The following is a 25,561-nucleotide window of genomic DNA, read 5'->3' as shown; positions in this document are numbered from 1 at the left end:
CAGAAGAAATGACAGAATCCTGAGATGATATATTCAATTTTGTGTTGTCAGTAAACGCCAACTACAAAATCTAATTTCTGTGATATTTTCTTATCCTTACCTTGATGAGATACCTGGTAATATCCCTCCCAGCAATATCCAGTCTCCTGGTAAGGTGAGGGAGAGAAAAGCCTTCATAAACTGGGCAAATATGAGTTACACCATCTCCAGAGTCCACCACTACTCCAGTCAATAAACCTGTATAAGAATCATGAAGTTTTAAATAAAGCAAAATCAGAAAAATCAAAACCAGCAAATTTCAGATATTAGTATAAAAGCCACACTAGAAACTTCAAATGGAATGGTTTATTATTTGCTCGTTCTGCAATTTATTTCTAATAAACTCAGTCCTCTCACCTATCTCTTGTGAGACTTTGAGGCTAATTATGTGCTAAACCCCAGAAGACGGGAAGAAAGAGATGCTGAACCTTAGGACTAAAAAATTAAACATGTTCTTAAAGCTCAATACAATTCATTTTTCTTTCCAATTCAATGTTGACCCCAGAGTTCACCTGACATTAAACTTTCTGTAGCATCATGAACAACTTACAAAAACCACTGGAAAAGCATTACACAAGTTAATAAATCAGCTGAAATAATCTAGCTCTTTATTATTTTTGTCATATCATATATTCAAAACTGCTGTTTTGGAGAAATGCCTGATGGTACTAGACAGCTAGAAATCTGAGAACAACTTATTTTGGCCAGCCACAGGATCATTTCAATTATTCACCCAAAACCAGAATGTCAATGTCAGGTAAACTTTATTGTCAAAGAACAGCAAAGAATTTGCCTTATCATATGTGCTATTTAAAAGCATATATGGGGCCTCCCCGGTGGCGCAGCGGTTGAGCACTGGGTTGCGAAGCTGCCTGCAGCCTCTGCAGCACCGGTTTGATCCCCGGCTGCTCCCCGGCCACCAGAGGAGGGTCCCGCATGGCGCGCAGACCTCTCCTGCCGCCCGCTGCTCCCCTCAGCAGTGTACTTAGGTCCCTCTGTCTGCTCTGCTCCCTGCTCTGGCTCTGGTGAATTCTCTCACCCTCCCGCGCTTCTGACTGTACCCAGTGCCTGTATAAATAATAAATAAATAAATCTTTTAAAAATAAATAAATAAATAAAAGTATATATGTATGTTAAAGTATATATGGCTGCAAAAGTTAGATTTCCACCTTTTCCACCAAAGTACATTCAGGGAAACTGAGCAAGCAAACTTTCTAACTCATATTTTCTAATAGAAAAAAAATTTTTTTAACCAAAATACGCAATATCTATACCTTACTTAAACCCTACTAATCATTTCCCCATCCCTAAACAGGCTTTCTCCCTTTCTTTTAGAACCATTAACTTGCATTCATTCTGGTATCTAATTGTAATGATTTGTCTTCGAATACATTTACTCCTAGTTTCTCCTTCTGAAGCTGGTATGTCTTTCCTTAAGTGATGCTATAAACCACGTAAGACTCATACATACTGGCTTTTAATGTTGCATTTTTTTAAACGAGACCTACTGCCAAAAAAAAAAAAAAAAAAAAAAAGAGGACTATATAACCTCATTAATTGAAAAATACTCTTAGTAATATCAAGTAGAGCAGCAATTCACATTTTAATTTCCAAGCTGTACTTCCTAGTGAACCTCCCTTGATTTTCTATCATTCCCACCAGTTTACATATTGGCCTTTCCCTATATATATATCTGACCTATCTCCAGTGCCACACCCTTTCATCACCGAACGAGCTATACTTTCACTTCACCCACTACAGATTCTTTTAAGGCCCCATCTAAATCTTACTTTTTCAGTGAAACCTTCTCTGACCATTCTAACCTCAAGCCTAGATTCCTTAATTCCAGTTATTCTTGTCAATCCTGTCTGTAACATGCAGTCAAACATAACTTCCTAAATCTTCCTAAATGGATGCCTTCTCTAATTCAAAAACCTTCCATGTATCTGAAAGCTTCTTCCTTCTTTAAAAAAATGTTTTAAACTAGTAGCACCAATCACCTTATTTATAAGGAGAATTTCACTCCACATTAGAGTTCTTTTTCTTTTAAAAGATTTATTTATGCATACAAGAACTGGGGAACAGGCCAGAGGTGTTAGGGGTGAGAGGATTCACTAGAGACAGAGTAGGGAAAAGAACAGGCAGACTGACTGAAGTACACTGCTGAGAGGAGCAGCGAGCGAGACAGGAGAGGTCTGCTGCGCCATGTGGGTCACCTCTCTGGCTGGTTGGAGATCGAACTCGTGCTGCAGAGGCTGTGGATAGCTTCACAGTGCTGTGCTTAACCCCATGCGCCACCAGGGAGGCCCCAGATTAGAGTTCTTGTGGTTAATATTATTGCACTATCATTTCTCAAACTTAAGAATTCAACAATTAAACAAAAGTAGCTAAATATCGGGAATTAAGAAGGTGTCATTCATCAGACAGAAATTTGTGAATACTGCTAGAAAAATCTCTCTTAAGGTCAATTTTATTCAAATATAATTCAAACAAAAACTCACTTCAGCAGAATAGACTCATCTCTAGTACCTAAATGGAACTATTATCCCAAGTTTCAAACTTAGATTGAACTGTTTAATACAGTTTTCCCAAAGTATTTTCTAAAATTATCTCTGAGGTTTCTTTCCTTTTTTTTTTTTTTTTTAAAGATTTATTTATTTATACAGAGCTGGGGTACAGGTGAGAGGCGCAGGAGGGTGAGAGAATTCACCAGAGACAGAGCAGGGAGCAGAACAGGCAGACGACTGAAAACACTGCTGAGGGGAGCAGTGGGTGAGACAGGAGAGGTCTGCCGTGCCATGTGAGATTCTTGCCGGCCCGCCGGGATCAAAGCCACGCTGCAGAGACTGCGGACAGCTTCACAGCACTGCGCTCAACCTGCTGTGCCACTGGGGAGGCCCTCTGAGGTTTATTTTTAATTGAAATAAAATTACCTAGATGCAGACAAGCACTCCTTCTTAAAGGAGTGATTTTTGATTCTTCCCTCAAAGGAAAAATTACTCACAGAGCTGTAATCCCCTTAATAGCAAGGAGACCATGTCTACCTTACTCACTGCTATATCCTTTGCACTTAAACAGGGTGTGCAATGCACAAGTTATACTTGGTGAGCAAATAAAGCTTCTTTAAAAATTTAATTCCCCCCCAAATTTAATTCTAAGTAGTACTAAAGACAGTTAAAAATAACAACTCAACAGATCTTTTTTCAAGATGATTTTTACTAATTCATATGTGAAATCACATGGATCAAGATAATATGAAAGTTTGTCTTCTAAGTACTATGTCTTTGACCCTGCCTATGTAGTAAGTTCTGGGACTAAGCCCAGTTGCTACATCCCTCAAAAATCTCTGACACACTGAATCAAAATATGTTTCTCTATCTTGTCCCTATTAGACTTGGAATCCCCTGAGTGCATCTTTACATTTCCAGTGCCTAACAACTCCAAGGCACATATTTAACAGCCCCATAAGTTCTCTCTACCTGTCCAAATTGTATTTCTGATAGAGAGGGTGCCTCCCTCTAATAATAAAAGTTAATAATAGCAGGACCAAGGAAACTCCCCTGGTGGCGCAGCGGTTGAGCGCTGGGCTGCGAAGCTGCCCGCAGCCTCTGCAGTACCGGTTCGATCCCCAGCCACTGGTGAGAGTCCCACATGGCACAGCAGACTTCTCCTGCAGCGCCTGCTGCTCCCCTCGAGGAGCAGTGTATTTCGTCTGTCTGCCTGCTCTGTTCCCTGCTCTGGCTCTGGTGAATTCTCTCACCCTCCCACGTTTCTGACTGTACCCAGTGCTTGTATAAATAAATAAATAAATCTTAAAAAAAAAAAAAAAATGAAATAATAGCAGGACCAAGAAAACACCTCAAAGTGAGTACGGCACTCACAAAAATCTGTCTTTTATGTATTTGACAATGATGTAAATAAGGAAAAACGAACTCTCTCTGTTATGTATGACCATCATGCTTCTTACACCAATATTTTTTGATCTCTGCATACCTTTTTAAAAAAGATTTATTTATTTATGCATACAAGATCTGGGGTACAGGCCAGAGGTGCGGGAAGGTAAGAGGATTCACCAGAGACAGAGTGGGGAGCAGAACAGGCAGACTGACTGAAAGTCACTGCTGAGGGGAGCTGCAGGTGAGTCAGGAGAAGTCTGCTGCGCCATGTGGGTTGCTCCCTGGACAACCAGGGATCGAACTTGTGCTGCAGAGGCTTCCGGATAACTTCAGAGTGCTGTGCTTAACGCCTTGCGCCACCAGGGACGCCCTCTGTGTTTTTTTTTTTTAACTTGAGACAATTCTGAGGAGAAATTCCATTTTCATTCTCAACTACATAAACAATTTTTACTTCAAAGTAGCCTCAAAGAAGAGACCCTCCCACTTAAAAAGTCTTTTTACCTGAAGTTTCCTTCTTTGTTTAAAAAATAAAAATGTATATCATAATTTGACAACTTTCAGCTTTATGACACTGAAAAATCAAATTATTTGGACATAAAATACACTTAGTGAATCTTTTTAAATTTAATGTTTCTAAAAGTTAAGCTTCACCTACCTTGAGCATACAAAGTCAGAACTGCCTGGATGGCTACATAGACGCCAGAAAACTGGTAAGTTTCAAACATTACCTGAGTATACAGAAAGAAAAAAATATACATTGGTATTTATAAAGTTATAAAATATTGACACAGTTTCTTCATAGAGTAGATTATTTGCCTAAAATATAATCAATAGGCCAAACATCTTTCCCGCTCTTCTTGCCCCTACTAAAGTCCTGCTGTCACAAAGCTTCAACTTGGGGGACAGGTTTTTGGATATACACTGTATCCCCCAAGAATTTCAGACAAGCTACAAAGCTTGTAGTATGTATGGGTGTTTTTAGTTAATAATTAAAGTGGGGGGGGGGAAGCTTTCTGCATGTGAACAAGCCTTTCTTAACTGATGTCTTATAAGGGAAATATCTTATTCAAAGACAATTATAGAAACTGCTTAACTACATTAGGTACTGACGCTCTAATCACTCTTCCACCACCTGGGCTCAGACTGTGATTTTACCTTCAACAATTAAAAAAAAAAATTAGTAGAGAGACATTAAAATTAATGTTGGTGATTCCTGATTGTTGGCAGATATGAAAACTGGTTAGCTACTAAGACTGCCTTTTGAATCTAGGTTGTGGATCACTGGAAGGAAGAAGAGTTCCCCTGGCCATAACTGTGCTTCATGTTTTATTGCTTGGATTAGTTCTGAACATCCTAAAGCATTTTTTCTGTCATCTATCATGAACACTCCTTGATTGGCTGGACCGACTACCACTCTAAATATCTACAAATTTAGAAATTTTACAACAATGAGAACTATATGGAATTAAAATTTACAAATCTGAAATGCATACTCCTCAAGCAACGAGATATTCTAACCAGTATTCTATCCCACCTCATCCATTACTCTCCCTCCACAGGGATGAAAATGGAAGAATGAGGCATTATTTGCAGTATTTGCATTATTTAACCTGAAAGTCTGCTTTTACTAAAAAGACCAGTAAAAAGTATTTGTAGCACTAAAACAACTTTCTGGATTAGCTTCAGGTAGGACACTATCAGTCATAGCCAAATTAACATTCACAGCAAACAAAATCTTAGAGGGCAGAGAGACCAATTTTTGTCATTTCTTGTAGATTAAAAAACACTCATGTCGCAGCCAAATTACTAGTATTTGAAAGAAGCATCCAGGCCTAATGTCATCTCCTTAACACTTTATTAGAAAGAAAACTTGTTTTCATTTTGACATCTTGTTACCTTCCTAAAGAGATTTCCTTGTATAGGAACCTTTTGGTTTAATGCAAAAAATATCTCTGCAGTCTGATTTTATAATGTGTGGCTAAAAATAAACAGCATTACAAATGACTACTTATCATTAAGTGGTTGTAAATCATTTAGGGAGTGTAACATACAGTAAAATATGAACTAAAACAACAAAGTTCACCTTTGTTTTAGTGGTGAAAGGAGAGAAAAAAGGTATATTAAAATATGAACCAAAAAAGAGTAAGAATTCTGTAACTAAAACCATGATCTTAAATTTTAAAAATACTTAATATCAAAACTGAGTCTTAATTCAGATTTTAAAATACTGACTTAATCTCTTCTACACCCCTTCCAAAACGTCCACGAACATCTAAACACAGTGACAGAGTAAAACAAAATAGTAATAACTGAAAAACTACCAAAACACACACCTTATGTTTCTACCACATATATAACAAAATGAAAGACAATCTTAAAAAACTACTTATTTAAACTGTTAAGAATATAGATTTCTTGCTTTCTGTAACTGTTTATTTCGTTAGCTTTTTCGATCTCCTTTTGTCAACTTCTGCAATATCCCTGGTCCTTGGCCTTACAACTATCTACTCTTACTTCTTTGTGTACCATATTTATTTATTTATTAAATGTAAGACTACCACTTTTTAAATAGAATTATTCCTTTACTGTAAGATTTTTATTTATTTTTGCATAGAAGAACTGGGGGGTAGATCAGATATATAGGGGGTGGGAGTATTCACCAGAGACAGAGCGGGGAGCAGAACAGGCAGATCTACTGAAATACATTGCAGAGGGGAGCAGCAGGCAAGAGGGGAGAGGTCTGCTGTGCCATATGTGGGTTAGCACCCTGCTTGGGGATCGAACTCAGGACACTCAGACCAATGTGGTGGTCTAGCTGAGACTTTAACCCCTAAGACACTAGGGATGTCCTGTGCCATATTATTTATATCCTGGTGATTCCCAGGTTTTATCTCCAGCCCCAGACTTTTCTCCTGAATTTCACCTAACCTATTTATATACTTGACATTTTTGCCTTAATATCTGATGAGGACCCTAAATCTAACATGTCTAAAAACTGAACTCCCAAATCCTGTCCCAGTCACCACAGTCTTTCCCCACTTCAGTTGACGGAAACCCCATCATCCAGCTGCTCAAATCAAAACCTTTGGCATTATCCCTATCTCCTCCCAAACCCCCATAACCTGTAACTAATGCATCAGGAAATTCTTTGGCCCACTCTTCAAAATAGGCCCACAACCTGGCTACTTCTCATTATTTCCACTGCTATTACCCCAATCTTAACCATCATTATCTTTTGCTTAATTGAGAAAAAGTGTCTAAACTAATCTATTTTTTCTCTTGCCTCTGTAAGATCTACCCTCAACAGAGCTGTCCAGAAAGTCTAAATCTGAGCATGTCTACTCCCCTTTTATTTCACTTATGGTAAAAATCTAATTCCCTTTAAGAGCTTACAAAGACTCTTAGATGATGTGACCATATTATTTTTCTGACCTCATCTCCTGTTGCTCTACCCCTCTTCACTTTTAGCCTCGAGCCACACTGGCTTCCTTGCTGCCTCTCTAACATGCCAAGTTTGTTCCCATCTTAAGATCTTTACACTCTATTCCCTTTGTCTGGGATGGTCATCCTTCATATACCCTGGCTAGCTCTCTTACTGTCTTTACTTAAACATCACATTCTCATGAAGGCCTATCACCACATGTATAAACGCAACCTTCCCTGCTTCCCATCGCCTCTAACCTGTTCTTTTTCGGCCCCTTTAAAATCTATTGTCTTCTAACTATTTAACTCACCTACCTGGAGGGAGAAGAGGGGCAGTTGGTTTCTCTGTTAGAATGTAAGCTCCATGGCAACAGGATTTTGTTTCGTTTACTGATAAATCTACTTAGAAATAATAACTAGCATATAGTTAGGGAATCATAAATAGGATCTGGGAGGAAAATAACTATTTTAGTCCCTTTATCCTTAACAACCAAGGTATAGTGAGACTGTTTGCTTTGTTACATGACAGAAACACCAATATAAATATCTCTCCAAAATCTTACCTCTACAATCTTCTCTCTGTTTTTAGTTGGATTCATAGGAGGTTCTGTGAGTAAGATTTTACAATTTCTGGTATCTATGTTTAGTTTCTCTGGTCCAAATGTATAGTCCCACAGGTGTTTCATGTCATCCCAATTTCGTACAATGCCATTTTCCATAGGGTAGTTAACTTCTAACATCGAGCGTAATTCACTTGCCTCATCACCAACCATAAGATCCTAGAAAATTATAATATCAAAGCTTTAGACCAGTCAATTTTTTGCTTAAAATATCTCCAGAAAATTATATTCCCATGATATTTTGGAAAACTTGGGAATAATTAATTTTAACCTTTTTGGCACTTTCAAATAAAGTTCTTCATTTCACGTTTTAAAACTCTTCTTTCAAGAACAGTCATTTGCAACGTTGTACCATGAATAATCAAGTTTTATGTATGTGGTTTAAATCAATAAATGGACCTTACCTTTAATACATGTTTCCAAAAGAAGAGCATTAGCACAAATAAACCCCACATTTTCATATTTTGGAGGGATTTGTATGAGATTTCATCTGTTTCTTTTGCTCAAATGTTCAAAAAATAAGGCCTGTGATATGTGAAATAGCACATCAGGGGGAAAAAACTTGAAGAAAAATGCTTAACACATACAGCACATTTCTTTGTACTAAATCAAAATAGGTGTAAATACTATAAAGCATAATGAAAGAAACAAAAAATGAAATGATCCCTTATAACACTGTAATAACACATTTGTGCACCACTTGTAAATTTCACAAACTTCTATTTACATATGCCTGAATTAGAACTGAAATTAAGTTTCTATATATCTCACACCTGAAGACTGAGAATTTGCAGATATAAAAAACTTATGACTCAAGAAAATAACTTTTTTTAAAAGTATCTCATGAGCATTATGTTCAATCTTAAAGTGTGATAATGAAAAACTATACTATCACACATGAAAAGAATACTCACAAGTGTTGTCTCCAATGAAAGCATACTTAGCACGACCCACATTTGAGAAGTCAAATTTTGTGTGTATAAGGCTAATAATGTCCTAGAACTTGAAATTTTTATTTTAGAAATCAGCTAGCCAAGGTATTAACTGATCTTCATTTCTACATGTACTGATGAAATCAATTAAAAAAATAACTAGTATCAGAAATAAGTATTTACTATACAACCTGAAGTTTAAATTATGGGAAAATAAAGGAAACAGTAAAATTAACATATGACACCTTATATACACACATACATACATACAAATAAAACTTCAAAAAATAACAATTAATCAAATTCCTGGGAAATCCACTGAAAGCAAAACAAAAAGGGAAAACAAAGTTAAAGCAGATGCTAAAATGTTCACTAAAACTTCTGTACAAAGAATTTCTTATAAATCTACTTCAGTATAACATATTACTCAAACTTAATATTGTTCTGAATTATTTAACAGAAAAAGGCAAAACAAAAATCTGTAATTATGAATTCCAGTTAATGACATGCATATGGTGAATTATTTAGGGAACAGTATACTAGATATTTTGAATGTATCAAAAAAGAAGATGGATGGGTAGGATATGCGGTAAGTCAGTATAGTACATATTAATATCAGAATTTAGGTGATGGATGCATGGTTTGCACTATAAAATTCTTTCAACTTTGCTATTCCAAACACTTCTTAATAAAATATTAGGAGGAGAAAATCATTATCTGCAAGTTTATGTATTACTTTTGGCAATGCACAAATACAATTTAGAACATAATTTTATTACTTTCCTCTAGACTATACCTTTCATTGTGTTGTACAAAGTGATAGTTCATATAATTAATATATGTTCACAGCCATATTTCAATGAACTTAAGAGTCTGATCTGATTTCATTAAATATTTTCTTTTTAGTCCACGTAAGAACAGGGGCTTACATGTGTCTGATCCAATTTCAACTCAAAATAAAAGTCTCATGTATTGGAGGTACACAGTATAAAGAATTAACTGAAAGAAAAGTCTGGCATGGAGTATACTAGCTATTCCTCTGAACAAATTTAATTAAAAAATCCTAAAACACGTTCCCTAGCACATTTCAGTTTCCCAAAACCAAAATGCCAAGAACATTATGTAACTTGCCCTCACACCTCAGAAACAAGTTATAAGCAATCAGACCAAGCCTTAGATTTTTACCACCTCCCTCACTGGAACTTAAACCCAAATCTATTACCTGAAAGAATGAAAAATTATAGTAAATGTTTGAGATGCTTTTCAAAGGTGTTCCAAGGGCATTTATATTTAATGAAAAGCAGGTATATAGATTCTATTTGCCAAGAAGTACTTTGAATAAAGTCACCTCAAACTAAAAAAATAGAGCAAACACAAATTTTAAAACCTAGGTAAATTCCTAGAAGGAAATTACATAAGAAACATTTATTGAATCAAACCTATAATGTTCTCTACACTACACTCTTAATCTCCTTACAATTTTAAGGGAAATGTATGATTCTTTTATTTATGATAAATATAGGAACTTCTTTTTATTAATTTTTATTCAAAAGCTTTTATTTATTCAAATGAAAACCCTACAAAGTTACCGTTACTACTTAAAATATACCTTTAGAAATGCCTGATACTCAACCTTGTCAAAGCAGCTTACAAATAATATTAAAAGCAAAACTGAAAATATCTATATGGTGCTCAGATTATCACAGAAATACATAATGAATGAGTCAGTAGTTTGGGATGTGCCCAGGAAGCTTCTAATGAAAAAGAAATAGACTCCATGCAATGATATTTATTTAGGGAGAAAACCTGTTATTATGGAAAAGTTTTATAAGACTGTCATCTTTTTACCCTCTGAAAATGCTATAAAATATGCTAATCAATAAGGATTGTTTAGAAAGCTAGTCATTCTCTTTTCCTACCATTTTAATACCTACAGCTTATGTGCATATTACATTTTCAATCAGTTTATTAACTACACATAAGATACAATACTAGATGCAAATATACAGAGGCTGTGTAAGGCAATGTTCAATTTAACACTGGTCAACAAGTGAGTATATCGGAATTTAACAACCTCACTGCAATCTTCTAGATCACACATATTTTACATAAAACCAAGTACTTGGCTTCTATTATTATGCACACCACACTCCATTTTAATTATGACATTCATCTAAAAGAAACACATGGAAACAATTCAAAACTATGTTAGTTATTAGTTCTGGTTTGGTCCATTTATGCAATCAGGAAAGTATAGGACTTAATTAGTTGCTACCAAATTGAAGCAATGAAAAAGGTTAAAAATCAAAGTACTTAAAATTAAAATATGGAATTACCCCCCTCCCCAACACTAAAGGGACACAAAACAACAACTACTGTCCCATCAAGCAAAAGTGGAAAACAAACAGAGAGCATGTGTGTAACCTCACTTACCATCTTTTTGTTATTCTACTTCAACAGGTCAAGAAAGGTGAAGAGAGAGAAGGTAGAAGTAAGAGTCAGAAAAGGCCTACATAAAATACTCACTGAAAGTTTTAAACATACAAGCAATAAGAGACAAATTAGGTCGAGGTCAGATGCAGTACTACTATATTTTATGGAGTTAATAAATCAGGGCCAAATTAACATGGACAGTTATTACTCCTAAATGAAAGTTAACTTGTTAAACAATTTAAATATTCAGTTTTTTTAAAGTCTACCACCACATTTGAGCTAACAACACACAAAAATTATGTCAATCCACTAGGCATAGGAATTCCAAAAAAGTTGAGTTTCTTTAATTCATTACTGAATTTAAAAGCCTTAGTTAAGGAAAATAAATGATAACAGAAAAGGTCTGAACAGGTACAGGGTAAATTTAGAGTTGTTTTTTCAAGCTCTATTTAATCAAGTTAAATTTGACAAGACTTTCTTACTATTTGCTACTGGAAGAACAGATTAACTTGAAAGACTTAAAAGACTGAGCAGATTGAACAGAACGGACCCAACAGAACACAGAATAACAAACCATACAAGCAAATGCTATTGGGGAATTCCTTAGCAAAAATAGCTTAACAGAATATTGACTAGTTTCATTTTTATCTCTTGGTCTTTTTTTGGTAACAATTTATTTATTTATAAATACAAGAACTGAGGTCTGGGTGATTAGGCCAGAGGTGCAGGGGGTGAGAGGATTCACCAGAGACAGAGTGGGGAACAGAATAGGCAGAGTGACTGAAAATACACTGCTGAGGAGAGCAGCAAGCAAGACAGGAGAGGTCTGCTGTGCCATGTGGGTAGCTCCCTGGCGGGCTGGGGATTGAACTCGTGCTGCAGTGGCTGCGGATTGCTTCAAAGTGCTGTGTTTAACCCTTTGCACCACCAGGGAGGCTCTCTATCACTTGGTCTTAAAAAGCAAGAAAGTGGGAGTGAAAAGAGATAATTTTCTGTGTCTATGCTGAAGAATGAAAGTGGATCTATGTGATGTATCTTTTTTAAATCCTCAAGTATTACTGTCCATAAAGTACATAAAAAAGCCAATTTTCTTTGAAAGCCTGAGACTGATTAAAAAGTATGACTTTCAACTTCATTAAAAAAGTTTATTCTTAACAATATTAGCTAAACTTTAAATTCATTTATGATTGAATTCAATGAGAATGAAAGGAGTTCACAAAAAGAGAATAAAGAAACCCTGAAATTTTTCCAAAGAAAAGACCCTAAAAATAGCACTCTCATATTGAGAGTCCCATCTGATTGTAAAGTAACAGGCCAGATGATTCATTATCTTAAGTCTTCAAAAAAACTAACAAAGAACCTAAATTTTAGTTTGTATTTTTATTGTGTAACTCAATTCTCTAGTCTCAACAGCAGAGAGCTACCAAGTAGCAAATCTCTACCATCTATTGTCACCTATCTAGATATCTCAACCAAATGTCCCAAAGAGGTACACCCTATCTCATATTTCGAATGACTCATAAACCTAACAGTCTTGCCTAAGACTGTATACAGACCAACAATGCTAGTTTGTTCACAAATAATTCAGTAGAGAGCCCCTAAATTCAACGAGGCCACGTGAAGAATTTAAGTCAACTGCTAACCACTGTCTTTTTTGATTGTTTTATGCTTTTTCCCCTGAAGTATCATAAGTCCCAGATGATTTCCAATCCCTTTAATGTAGGGAAAAATGTATTCTCCTTAATGTTGAGTCTCTTATGGTAAGTACAGTGAACAGAAATGACAACCTGCCCTCTTCTCTCCTTGTGGTAAGATAAACAATGCAAGGTCAAATAAAAACTTGCATGGCTTTCTCCTGCACATTATGGAAATCAACTATTTTATTAGTGAAAAGAGGAACCAATCAGATTTGCATCTGTGTTTTCCTGACTAGTTATATTAAAAAGTAGAGGAACCAGGCCATGAGAACATCGAAAAGTCAGTTTCCAACTAACATAAAATGACAAATATATGGAATTGAAGGACATAAAATTCCTTTTAAAGATTATATCATGAACAGGACTCTATCACTAATACAGATATCATATCAATATAAAAATCTTAGTATTTTACCTCATTCAGAGAACAGTGGCATCAAGCCATACTTAAAAAAAAAAGTCAGATGAAATTAACTTTAGTTTTTTTTTTTTGTGCCTTTGGATATTGATGCAAGTTAAAATAAATTTTGCCCTTCCCTCTTGCTTGTCATGGCAATAATATTTTAAACCTACTTAAATCAAAGAACACCTCACAGTTTCGACCCTCATTTATCAGAAAATAAAATATTACCTTGATTTCAATGTTTCCCACTTTGGTGGTTGATCTGATAATAGGTCTTCCAACCAAAGCTGGGAAGATGTGTTCTGGGAAGTTAGAGCCTGCATATCCACACTTCACAAACTGGAAGAGAATAGTAAAAGTGGGTTAGTGTCAAGATATTACACATACCCATTTTAAAACATATGAAAAATACCGCTTTGCATTTATACAATATTTTAAACTTCTGGTGCTTTCAAACCACCCGATGTAGTTACCCAATGTTTTCTATTTTGTCTTTTTATTTCCTTTATGGCACTGACTGTTAGAGTTCATATTTACTTCTGGTTAACTACTTATTTAAGTCTCCCCACTTAGGGAAAGACTCAGAAGAGCAGGGAGTTAAGTTGAGCAGCTCGCCCTGGAGCTAATGGCTAGAAGAGGCTCTGGAGCACACAGTGGTCACACAGGAAGTATTTGAGACTGGACAAATTCACTCAACAAATGCTAACAATTTTTAAGAGAAATGTTAGAAAATGAACACAACTAAATTAAATTCTTTTTTTAAAAAAAGATTTATTTTTATTTATTTATACAAGCACTGGGTATAGTCAGAAGCGCAGGAGGGTGAGAGAATTCACCAGAGCCAGAGCGGGGAGCAGAACAGGCAGAAAGACCTAAGTACACTGCTGAGGGGAGCAAAGGGCGGCAGGAGAGGTCTGTGCACCATGTGGTACCCTCCTCTGGTGGCCGGGAAGCAGCCGGGGATTGAACCGGCGCTGCAGAGACTGAGGGCAGCTTCGCAACCCAGGGCTCAACCGCTGTGCCACCGGGGAGGCCCGAACTAAATTAAATTCTAAAGGAGGCTTTCATTCATCGCACACAATTCATTTAAGCAACTTCATTTTTCAAAATGAGAAAACCAAAAGGCATTGGAGCTAGCATCTTATTAAAATAAACATTTATTAGGTATTTTTGATATTTAGACTTTTACATGTCGATAAATGTATTTAGTAACACTAAGGAACATAATTTCATATTCAGATAGTGTACTTCTCCAAAGAGGGCATATCACTGATTCTGATTATACTTCCATTTTATGCATAACAAATTGATAGAAGATTAACAACTATAGTAACACTAAAAATAGACCAAGGGTTTTTAATTCTTATATGAATAACAGTCTGTTTAGTCTTATTTTGTAAAAGTGGACATGGCAAGGAAAAGGCTATTAAAAACCTGAGAGTAGGAAAGGGAGCAATATAAAAAGGAAATGTAATCAGGGTCTCTACCCTCCTTCTTAACAAATCTTTATTCAATTTAAGCCACACTGTGCAATGGTTTCTGTGTCAACTGATGAATCCCACTCCCAGAAGAGCATCTGGCACTTAGTAAGTACATATTAAATAACTGATGAATAAACATTAAAAGTTTTGCTGTGGGGCCTCCCCGGTGGCGCAGCGGTTGAGCGCTGGGTTGCGAAGCTGCCCGCAGCCTCTGCAGCGCCGGTTCGTCCCCGGCTGCTTCCCAGCCACTGGAGGAGGGTCCCGCATGGCGCGCAGACCTCTCCTGCCGCCTGCTGCTCCCCTCAGCAGTGTACTTCGGTCCTTCTGCCTGCTCTGCTCCCCGCTCTGGCTCTGGTGGATTCTCTCACCCTCCCGCGCTTCTGACTGTACCCAGTGCTTGTATAAACAAAACAAACAAACAAACAAATAAATAAAGAAAACATGCCTCTATATAAAAAAAAAAAAGAGTTCATTTAAAAAAAAAAAAAGTTTTGCTGTGGATTTGAGAGTATGATACTACAATTACTTTAACATAGAGAAATTTAATATTGAGTAAATGTCGATTGTTCCATTGTTCTGAGCACCATACCTTCTTTTAGAATTAATGAGAAAAGTACTATCTGTGACATGACAATACTAACACAAAGGTGGATGGAAACTATTAACCTACTGGTTGATAGGACTCCACTATGTACAACAAACTGGTATGCTGATAAAATTGAATAGTAATCTTAAACCTAGTGATTTTTTTTTAAATGTTTTTTATTTAAGTTGCTATTAAGTTTTTTTTTTTTTTTAAGATTTATTTATTTATTTATACAAGCACTGGGTACAGTCAGAAGCGCGGGAGGGTGAGAGAATTCACCAGAGCCAGAGCGGGGAGCAGAGCAGGCAGAAGGACCGAAGTACACTGCTGAGGGGAGCAGCGGGCAGCAGGAGAGGTCTGCGCACCATGTGGGACCTCCTCCAGTGGCCGGGGAGCAGCCGGGGATTGAACCGGTGCCGCAGAGGCTGCAGGCAGCTTCGCAACCCAGTGCTCAACCGCTGCGCCACCAGGGAGGCCCTTAGTGATTTTTTAAAAAGATTTATTTACACAAGAACCGGGGTACAGGCCAGATGTGCGGGAGGGTGAGAGGATTCACCAGAGACAGAGCGGGGAACAGACCAGGCAGACTGACGAGAAACACACTGCTGAGGGGAGCAGCGGCCGAGACAGGAGAGGTCTGCGGCGCCATGTGGGACCCTTGCCAGCCAGCCGGGATCGAACCAGCGCTGCGCTCAAGCTCAACTGCCTGCTCCACCAGGGGAGGCCCAAACTTAACGATTTTTGACTAACCCACCACAATAGAAAAATTTTTTATTTCAAAGATATCTATAAGTTTGTTGGAAATGATGTTGATGAAGTACAGCACATTCAGTTATAAATAGAGTAGAACATTTTGCCATCCAGAATTTCAAGTCTCTTATAAATAGAATTTTAAAAATATGTTAAAGTCATGACTTAAGCAGATTAGGCCATTTGAATGAAAAATCCGTTTGAAATTAGGAAGCTGCATATTTGGAATAGCATATCTTCTCTGGTCATATGTACATTTTAGAATCTATATAAAACATATTATTCAGGTATGTTTTATCCCAAACTCACAAAGTCCTGATCAGTTACCAATGAGCAACTAAGGTTTGAGCATTTTGCAGGTACAGCTACTAACCATTTTTAATGCTACATTATAATTTTTATTGGTTCAAGGCTGTTGTTAGTGTGATATGATGCATAGGCTACAGATAACTACTTCCCCATTTGAATAGTGCCTGACAGGTAAGAACCAGAATATGCTTTTCACCCTAAAAGAGTGTTAAACAGAGTTCAGACATACAAACTCATTTTCCACAGTCTTTTCAAATTATTTATCAATGTGACACAGAAGAAGTTAAGGGACAATGACCACAGAGGAAAAGAATATTACCTACTAGTAATATTACTACTATTCTTTTCTAAATCCTAAACTTTCTTTTGTCCTTAAATCAAAATACAGTTTACTAGATAAGAACTAGAATATATGGTAAAGGGAACCTCCCCTCAGTACTGCATACCCAGATAGCTATATAAATAAAAATTTATATGATCACCAGCCTAATATTATCATTAGTCATAATTTACATAGCTATTCCAAATATAGACAGTAAATACTATATGGATATTACATTCTTATGTTTTATCTCAAAATAATGAACAAATATGGACACTTGGCAGGAGGGAAATGTCCATTAGGCAGGCTGAAAGTCTCACTTACATGGGTATAAACATTAAAAAAAAAAAAAAAAAAAAAAGCACAGAATGGGGGCCTCCCTGATGGTGCAAGGGGTTAAGCACCGCTCTATGAAGCAATATGCAGCCTCTGCAGCACGAGTTTGATTCCCGGCTGGCCAGGGAGCAACCCACATGGTGCAGCAGACTAAGACTCTTCTGTATTGCCCGTTGCTCCCCTCAGCAGTGTATTTCAGCCAGTCTGCCTGTTCTGTTCCCCACTCTGTCTCTGGTAAATCCTCTCACCCCCCACACCTCTGGCCTATACCCCAGCTCTTGTATGCATAAATAAATAAATCTTTAAAAAAAAGAAAAAAAAGCACTAAATGAATGATTGCAAAAAAGAAACAAGTTTGTAAGGCTCATTTACAGCATATTAAATATAAACAAATGATTTAATTAAGTGAAAAATCGTAACAGAGTTTGAGGTAGGAGGACAAGCCTGGGATGGGGCATAAATCAAGCCCTGGTGCCAGGAAGAAACTGCTACCCTTGACATGTTTCCCCTCATTGTGAGACACACACGTGTATGCAGACCTACGGTACCAAATCTGTACATAATCACATCACTCAATGTTTTCTGGTTATAATTGTTCAGTTGGGTAATTTGTATCTCAAAATTCTTTTTTTTTTTTTTAAACTCTTTTTTTTTTTTTTTAATAGAGGCATGTTTATTTATTTATTTATTTGTTTTGTTTGTTTTGTTTATACATGCACTGGGTACAGTCAGAAGTGCGGGAGGGTGAGAGAATTCACCAGAGCCAGAGCGGGGAGCAGAACAGGCAGAAGGACCAAAGTACACTGCTGAGGGGAGCAGCGGGAGGCAGGAGAGGTCTGCGCGCCATGTGGGACCCTCCTCCGGTGGCCGGGAGCAGCCGGGGATCGAACCGGCGCCGCAGAGGCCGCGGGCAGCTTCGCAACCCAGCGCTCAACCGCTGCGCCACCGGGGAGGCCCTGTATCTCAAAATTCTTGTTTGAATATATTTTAAGAGGCAAAATATTTGCCAAATACCCAAGGCTGAGAGATTCCCTGAAACGATAAAACAATTGCAAATCTATTTCTGTGCTTCATAAAAAAAGGGAAATTTGGAAATTCAAATTAAAGGTATCAATAGCTTATTAATGAAATTATTTATTCTGCTTAATCAGTAACTTATTGGAAGCAGATGCTACCTCCTAATGTAGAGATAGCATTTCTACAGGGTATTAGATATTCAATCAAAGTGGAAATAACCATACCATTTCACATTATTTCAAATATGAATGTATTAAGAATTAAAATAGGAATTAAAATAATGTAATTTTCAAAAACATAAAATAGACAAATGGCATTTCTTTTCTTAAAAGGTCAGTATTTAAAAAGGTCTAAACCATATGATATGATAAAATACAAAAAAAACCTACCTCTTTTCTGAACTACTTATTTGGCATCATATTAATCCTTGAAATTCCTCCTCCTTCCCCCAATAATTTTAAGCATGGTAACTTAGCTCTCACTGTGTGCAATAAGGCTGTGTTTAAGAAATAGATTTTACCATATATAGTTCCTCTGCATAGCACTGTGGTTTAAACTGGTTTCCTTACTTCCCACTGAGTCATCAAATGGTAAGAACATGAACAGTAAATGTTCTTTCAAGAAAAAAATGAAGAAGTCCATCCACATTTGCTCCAAAATTACCTTTCTCCCCTCAAATAAACAACTGGATTTACAAAGCCTTGTTTAATCAGTATTTTTCCTTTGTTAATTTTTATCTGAAGGCACTGATGGATGATTTGTTGAGGATTATTATCCTCCTAAACCACCAAAATACTGTTTATTCCAAAGCATTATGCAGGGTGAAACCAAATTTGTTTTTGGTTTATTTCTATTTTAAACACTCCTAAATTCAACATATAAATTAGCACAAGTCTGATGAAGCAGGTCACAATCAATCATAAATGTAAATTATAAATTAAAGTATAATCATTCTAGCACTATGAGGTTTTTTTTTTAGCAGACTATAAAAACTATTTGAACAGTTATGAATGTGTGTGCATAAATTATTGGAATCAAACCATTTTCCTCCTCTAGATCACCCTCATAAGTCACTAATCCAGATGGGGACTGGTGGGGAAGAGGGACCAACATCTGGCATGTTATAAGAACTACAGTATTCTAATATTTAGGGCCTGTCAGAGGGGCTAGGAAAAAACAATTCTTCAAATAACGTAGTATTTTAAAACCTAAGACATGGAAGAGGCAAGGTACTTTAGTGTGACAACTATTCCCGCAAGTCTTTAGAAACTAAATTTCAGTATTTTCTTTAACACTTAATTGCAGAGGAATCGTTATACCACAGGTATCTAAATAAAATCAAGATTACTATGGCACAATAAGAAATAGAATATAGAACCTGAATAGTCCTAATTCTCTGATTTTAGAAATATAACAATATTCCTTATCACATTGTTGTATCAGATCTGTTTCCTCATTTACAATCAATCATATCTGTAGAAGTCTGGGATAAAACTTAAAAAATGGAAAAGAAACACCAAATACATTTTTATTTCAATTTACTACAGTTCTCTTATTTGTCATAGTAACTTTTCTTTTGTCTTAATAAACAAGATTCTTAAATTATGTCATAGATATAAGATTAATCAGTAATCATACAAACAACTTTCTAATAATGCTAAACTAATGAAATAGAAATATAAAAATGACCTTATAGTTAATAATCTCATTCTAATTATCAAAAAAACCCTCATACATACCTCAAATATGGGATTCATTGCCCTTCAAAAAGGAAGAATCCACTAAAATATAATATAGTGCAATTTCTAAAGCAACTACTTGACATATTCACCAAATATTTTAAATTCAATTTTTAAAGCTTTAAATTTATCTAGAGATCATTGTGAGACTACAGTGGGAATCAAGCTAATATTTTTTAAAGTAGCTTTTATCGAGCTTTCATTGTAAAATACATATTTATATTTAATTTAGTTGAAAGATCATTTAACAATGTTTTGCTTAAAATTTTTTTCCCCAGTAACTCAGAAGAGTGAGAAAGACGTTTCCACCTCCTACTTTTATCTCTTGATCATTTATCCCTATGATCATTCATCCCTATGATCATTCTTATGTATCCCTCCAACACTTTCATACATAGATACCTTTGTGGACATGTAAGTACCTCTATTAAAGAAACACATAAATGTGTTCATTCTAAACATTTTTTTTAACTTAATAAATCTCTGACATGCCTCCATACTGATGGATATGCTGCCTTTTAAAAAAAAGTATTCCATTTTGTATGGCTGTTCCACTATACGATAACAATCTTCTTACTCTTGTCTGTTTTCAATTAAGTTCAAATAAAAGGAGTGTAATTATTGCTTGTAAAAATCTGTAACGAATTCAATCAAGAGCAATATTACAGCAGTGAATATGCACCCTTTTTTCCCCTCAACAATCTAGTTTCCAAATTGTACTAAAGATCGAATAAAACCTATTTTAATTCATATGTCACATGGAAGGAAGGAGAGAAAAAAATCACAAAATACTGCAACTCCAAAACGGTTAGACATCTTTGTCATGGATGGGGAAAAGACCAGTACAGAACTCATCCAGATAAGTAACATTTCTGTCTCCTTATTTGCTGGCTTTGTAATTCAAGACATTTTTCCAAAAAATAGTGAGGAAGGGGAACATTTGAAAGTAACAACTTTCAAACAATTTCTCAATCAGTGTTTCAGTCAAATTTTTACAATTATTTGCACTAGACTTTTAAAGATTAACATTATCTGTATTCTACACCTAAAGAAAAAAAAAAGAAGAGGGGGGGAGAAACCAAAACTAATTAACTTCCCCTTAAAGTCAGTGAAATTAACACTTGGGCCTAAGGGGCCCTACACCTCCCAAGATCATCCCTTGAACACCCTGGTCTCTGCGGGGCTGCATCAGGGCCAAATTCCCAGCATGCAGAATAAAAAGGGATGAACTGCTGGTCTGGACTCCCCTTCTCTAAAGAAAAGGAAAAAGAACCTGAAACACCGAGAAAGGGGTGAGGCTCATTACATGACAGCACTTCCCTTTTTTTTTTTTTCTTTAAGCCCGCTTCCTGCCTCCGATTCGGATCTCCAGCCACACAGGAAGAGGAAGGCCTCGCTGGTTTCTCCTTTCTCATACAGCGCGGCCCGGGGCGCGGAGCCCTCCTCGAGCGAACACCCCGGGCTTCAAGCCCTCCGGGCACTTCAGCCAAACTGTCCCCGCCCGAGCGCGCAGCCGGCCCGAGCCGAGCAGCAGGTGGGATTCCCGTCCACACGGCCTCGCCCGCGGCCCCGACCCCCGAGGCCCGCGGGGGAAGGCTCGGGACACTCGGGCCGGGTCAGCGCGCTCCCCGCGACCCCCGCGCCCCCCGCGCCCCAGCGCCCGCCGCCCGACGGCCCAGGGGCCCCGAGGCGCCGCGCCGAGGGCCGGTACCGCGGGCCCGCGCTCCCCCGGCACATCCCGGCCGGGCCCCGAGGCCGCCGCGGCCCCCCTCCGGCCGCTTACCCCGGTGCCGTTGTCACACACCACCACCTTCCTGCCCTGGCTGTCCATCGTCCGCGCGGAGAGGAGTCGCCGCCGCCACCGAGCAACCTAGAGCCGCCGCCGCCGCCCGGCCCCGTCCTGTTCCGCCTCCTCCCTCTGCGCGGCCCCGCCCACGGCCCAACTTTCAGCCCGACCGGAAGTCCCCCCACGCCGCCCAGCAGTTAACTGACAGCCTGTGCGGAAAGGGTGGGGACTAGCGGGAGGAAGCCGTGACTGGCAGCGGTAAGCTCCAATAAGAAGCGGAGAAGCCCCAAGGCCCGCCCGCAGGCCGATTCGCTTCGTGGTCACGGTCCCTCCCACCCGGGTTCTTCCTCTCTGTGTCTCGTTCCTGTGGCTTCTCGAGCGTGAGTGGCAGTCCACCTGGCTTGTGCTGAGGCCTTTTCCCCGAGGTGTGGAAGGACTGCGGGAGTGGAAGGCTCGGGAAGACACGGGCCAGGTCAGCCCACGTCCGTGGAGGCGGAAAGCGCTGCCCCGCGCCCCCCGCCCCGACGGCCCAGGGGCCCAGAGGCGCCGGCAGGTGGTGACACCCGCTGCGGCGAGGCGGCTGTGCAAAGTGGCGGCGAAGTCAGCCGGGAGGGCGGGGCGCAGAGCCGGCCGTCCCTGCCGACCCCACCATTGAACATAGCAGACATAGAATTGTGCTCAACACACACACGCAAGACTTGAAAACATGCGTTTATGCTGATTGCTCGCGAGGCAGCCTGACACTCTCCCTCTTAGCCCCGGTGGCCCTTGGTCAAGCGAGTGAGCGTTCGGGTGCCTGCATGTCCACGCTCGTCGGTCACCCCATCTGTAGCAGCAACCCCTGGACCTATCTGAACCCAGTCGCAGATTGAAACCAGGCAACCCCAGTTTCAAATCTGGTTCTGCTGCTCAAGTGTTTTGTGATTTGGACATGCCCTTGTATGTGCATGGAGCTAACCTGTACTTTTGTGGGTTGTGAGAATATGGAATTCTGTGCACAGAGTAAGCATTCCATAGTAGCAACTATTTTTTTTTTTTTTTTTAGAGGCATGATTTATTTATTTGTTTGCTGGTTTGTTTGTTTGTTTTGTTTATACATGCACTGGGTACAGTCAGAAGCGCGGGAGGGTGAGAGAATTCACCAGAGCCAGAGCGGGGAGCAGAGCAGGCAGAAGGACCGAAGTACACTGCTGAGGGGAGCAGCGGGCGGCAGGAGAGGTCTGCGCGCCATGTGGGACCCTCCTCCGGTGGCCGGGAACAGCTGGGGATCGAACCGGCGCTGCAGAGGCCGCGGGCAGCTTCGCAACCCAGCGCTCAACCGCTGCGCCACCGGGGAGGCCCATAGTAGCAACTATTAATTCCATATTTTTAAAAGTGCGGTTCTACCTATAATGCCCTTACCTGTTCTTTTTTTAAATTAATTTATTTATTTATACAAGCACTGGGTACAGTCAGAAGCACGGGAGGATGAGAGAATTCACCAGAGCCAGAGTGGGGAACAGAACAGGCAGAAGGACCGAAGTACACTGCTGAGGGGAGCAGCGGGCGGCAGGAGAGGTCTGCGCGCCATGTGGGACCCTCCTCCGGAGACCGGGTTGCAGCCGGGGATGGAACCGGCGCTACAGAGGCTGCGGGCAGCTTCGCAACCCAGCGCTCAACCGCTGCGCCACCAGGGAGGCCCACCTGTTTTCTTTTTAATCATTTGGGAGACTTCTATTAGATCTCTAAGACCCATCTTGACACATCTATGCTGATAAATTTCAACATACGCTTTACTCTTTTTGCTAGTAACTTTAGTATGGGTATATGAATACATTATTTTGTTTTGGGCCTAAGGGGTCCTACACCTTCCAAGATCATCCAGTGGAACATCCTGGAATGCTATTAACAGTCAATAAATATTGGGTAAATTTAAAATTCATTAAAATTCATCTAGGAAAAAAGCCATCATTTTTGAGAAGTGAGAACTATAATTGTACCTTTTCCATGGCTGTACATTTACAATGACTTGAATGAAACTTGGATCCAGTCCAGCTAATATTGGTTGAGAATTGTACACACAAAAAAATGTTATCGTAGGAAAAGGTGGAAACCATTCAAATGTCTATCAGTTTGTGAATGAGTAATCTAAACTATATGGTATATCTATGTAATGGAATAGTATTTGGCAATAAAAAAGTAAAAACATGCCAGAAAATGGATGAAACTAAAAAAATAATATACAAGGTGCAACGGACTACATAATGCATGATATCATTTATATGAAATTCTAGATAATTAAAATATTTAGATATGGAAAGGAGATCAGCGATTGCAGGGGCTGGGAACCAGGTTTGGCTGCAAGTAGGCAAGAGAGAACTTCATGGGGTGATGGAAATCTAAAACTAGATTTTGCTGATCATTGCACAATTATATAAATTTACTAAAAATAAACTGTACATTTGAGATACATAATTACACCTTGTAATGTCAACAAAGTTTAAAAAAATTAAGTTACCTACCCTAACACACCTAACTATGATGTGTCAGAACTGGGATAAATCATAAGTGTGTCTGACTCCAAAGCCTGAGTTTCTACCCTAAGGATCTGTTATAAAAACTGGAAGTATGAGGTAGCATTGCACATGACTTTCCTGAGGGATTCTGCATTTCATTTGAACCTGATATAACTTCTGTTCTTGAATGGAAATAGATGAGTATGTTTTTATGGTTACAGATTAATACAGTGGCTGTTAAAATGGACCCATACACATAGGTATGTACTGTACTTGAGAAGGAAAACAGTGTCTACTGGTAATTGAAAACAAAAAAGAACTCATCTCTGAATTTAAAGCTAAGAATGATCTCAGATTCTCCTTAAAATATGTAGCTATTTATAACTGCAGTTTAAGTTATTAAGTATAAATTCTGCTGCACCATATGTGCGAGTTAGCTCCCTGGCCAGGATTGAACTCAAGTTGCTGTGGCTAGTGATAGCTTGGCAGTGCTGAGACTTTAACCCCTGTGCCAACAGGGAGGCCCTAAAGGAATAATTCTTAAAAAAAAAAAAAAAAAGTTATCAAATAAAGAGATGTGTACTTAACACAGAAAAGTATCCATTTAAGCTCTTCTAAGTTATTCTCATTTATGCTGCTAAGATTCATGCTTATATTAATAGTGCTAAATCAAGTTGGTTGGAAGCAAATAATTCATTTGGGAAGTTTTTCAGATGCAATGTCATTTAACTACTAATTTCTTCAGCAGGCCCATCCTAGGGCAATTGCTTACAAAACCATGATATGTAGTCATATATTAAAAAATTAGTAATGATTCAGTGTCATCTAATACCCAGTTCATATTCATACTTCACCAGTTGTCCTTAAAGCATTTATAACTGTTCACAATGGACTATGGTGGTGGGAATTTTATAGGGACTACACCTGAGAGGAGAAAGCATACATTGTACAAAATTACCAATGATGTAAAATATATGTAAATTAATTAACTAAAATTAAAAGAAAAAAGTGTTTATAGCTGTTTTTCCCCAAATTGACATTCAACAAGGAGTCATATAGTGGCTTTGTTGTTGTGTCTTTAATCTCTTTATCTAGATGTCTTTCAACTAATTGTGACATTGCCTTTTTAATATACACTCCCCAAAATGTGTCCTCTAAAATGTTAAGCATTGACTTTTTGAGAGGTCAGGTCATTTTGGCTTCTTGAAATGTGCCATGTTCTGGACTTGTCTGATTGTTTTCTCGTGGTTAATTAAATTTTTGTGACATTTGTAAGTAACATTATTGTCACATATTA

The 25,561-nt window shown here is 38.3% G+C and overlaps 1 protein-coding gene across 3 annotated transcripts in view; it reads right to left on the bottom strand.

Moving 5' to 3' along the window:
* Positions 1-25,561, bottom strand: part of ACTR2 (actin related protein 2) — a 55,305-nt gene that overhangs the window by 13,559 nt on the left and 16,185 nt on the right. For 2 of the 3 annotated variants that reach the window (XM_037527501.2, XM_037527503.2), the window contains 4 exons: positions 13,672-13,782; positions 7,922-8,137; positions 4,591-4,663; positions 101-237 (listed from right to left, as the gene is read on the bottom strand). In XM_037527501.2, the coding sequence (XP_037383398.1) occupies positions 101-237; positions 4,591-4,663; positions 7,922-8,137; positions 13,672-13,782 (537 nt within the window). Of the gene's footprint in view, positions 1-100; positions 238-4,590; positions 4,664-7,921; positions 8,138-13,671; positions 13,783-21,766; positions 21,903-25,561 lie in introns of those variants that run through there. The other variant, XM_037527502.2, reaches the window with a different exon arrangement.

This window comes from Talpa occidentalis, unplaced genomic scaffold, assembly GCF_014898055.3.
Source record: "Talpa occidentalis isolate TD23 unplaced genomic scaffold, MPIMG_talOcc4v2.1 talOcc4.5, whole genome shotgun sequence".
NCBI lineage: Eukaryota > Metazoa > Chordata > Mammalia > Eulipotyphla > Talpidae > Talpa > Talpa occidentalis.
The sequence above is the reverse complement of the archived record's forward strand: the minus strand, read 5'-3'. Positions and strand labels throughout refer to the sequence as shown.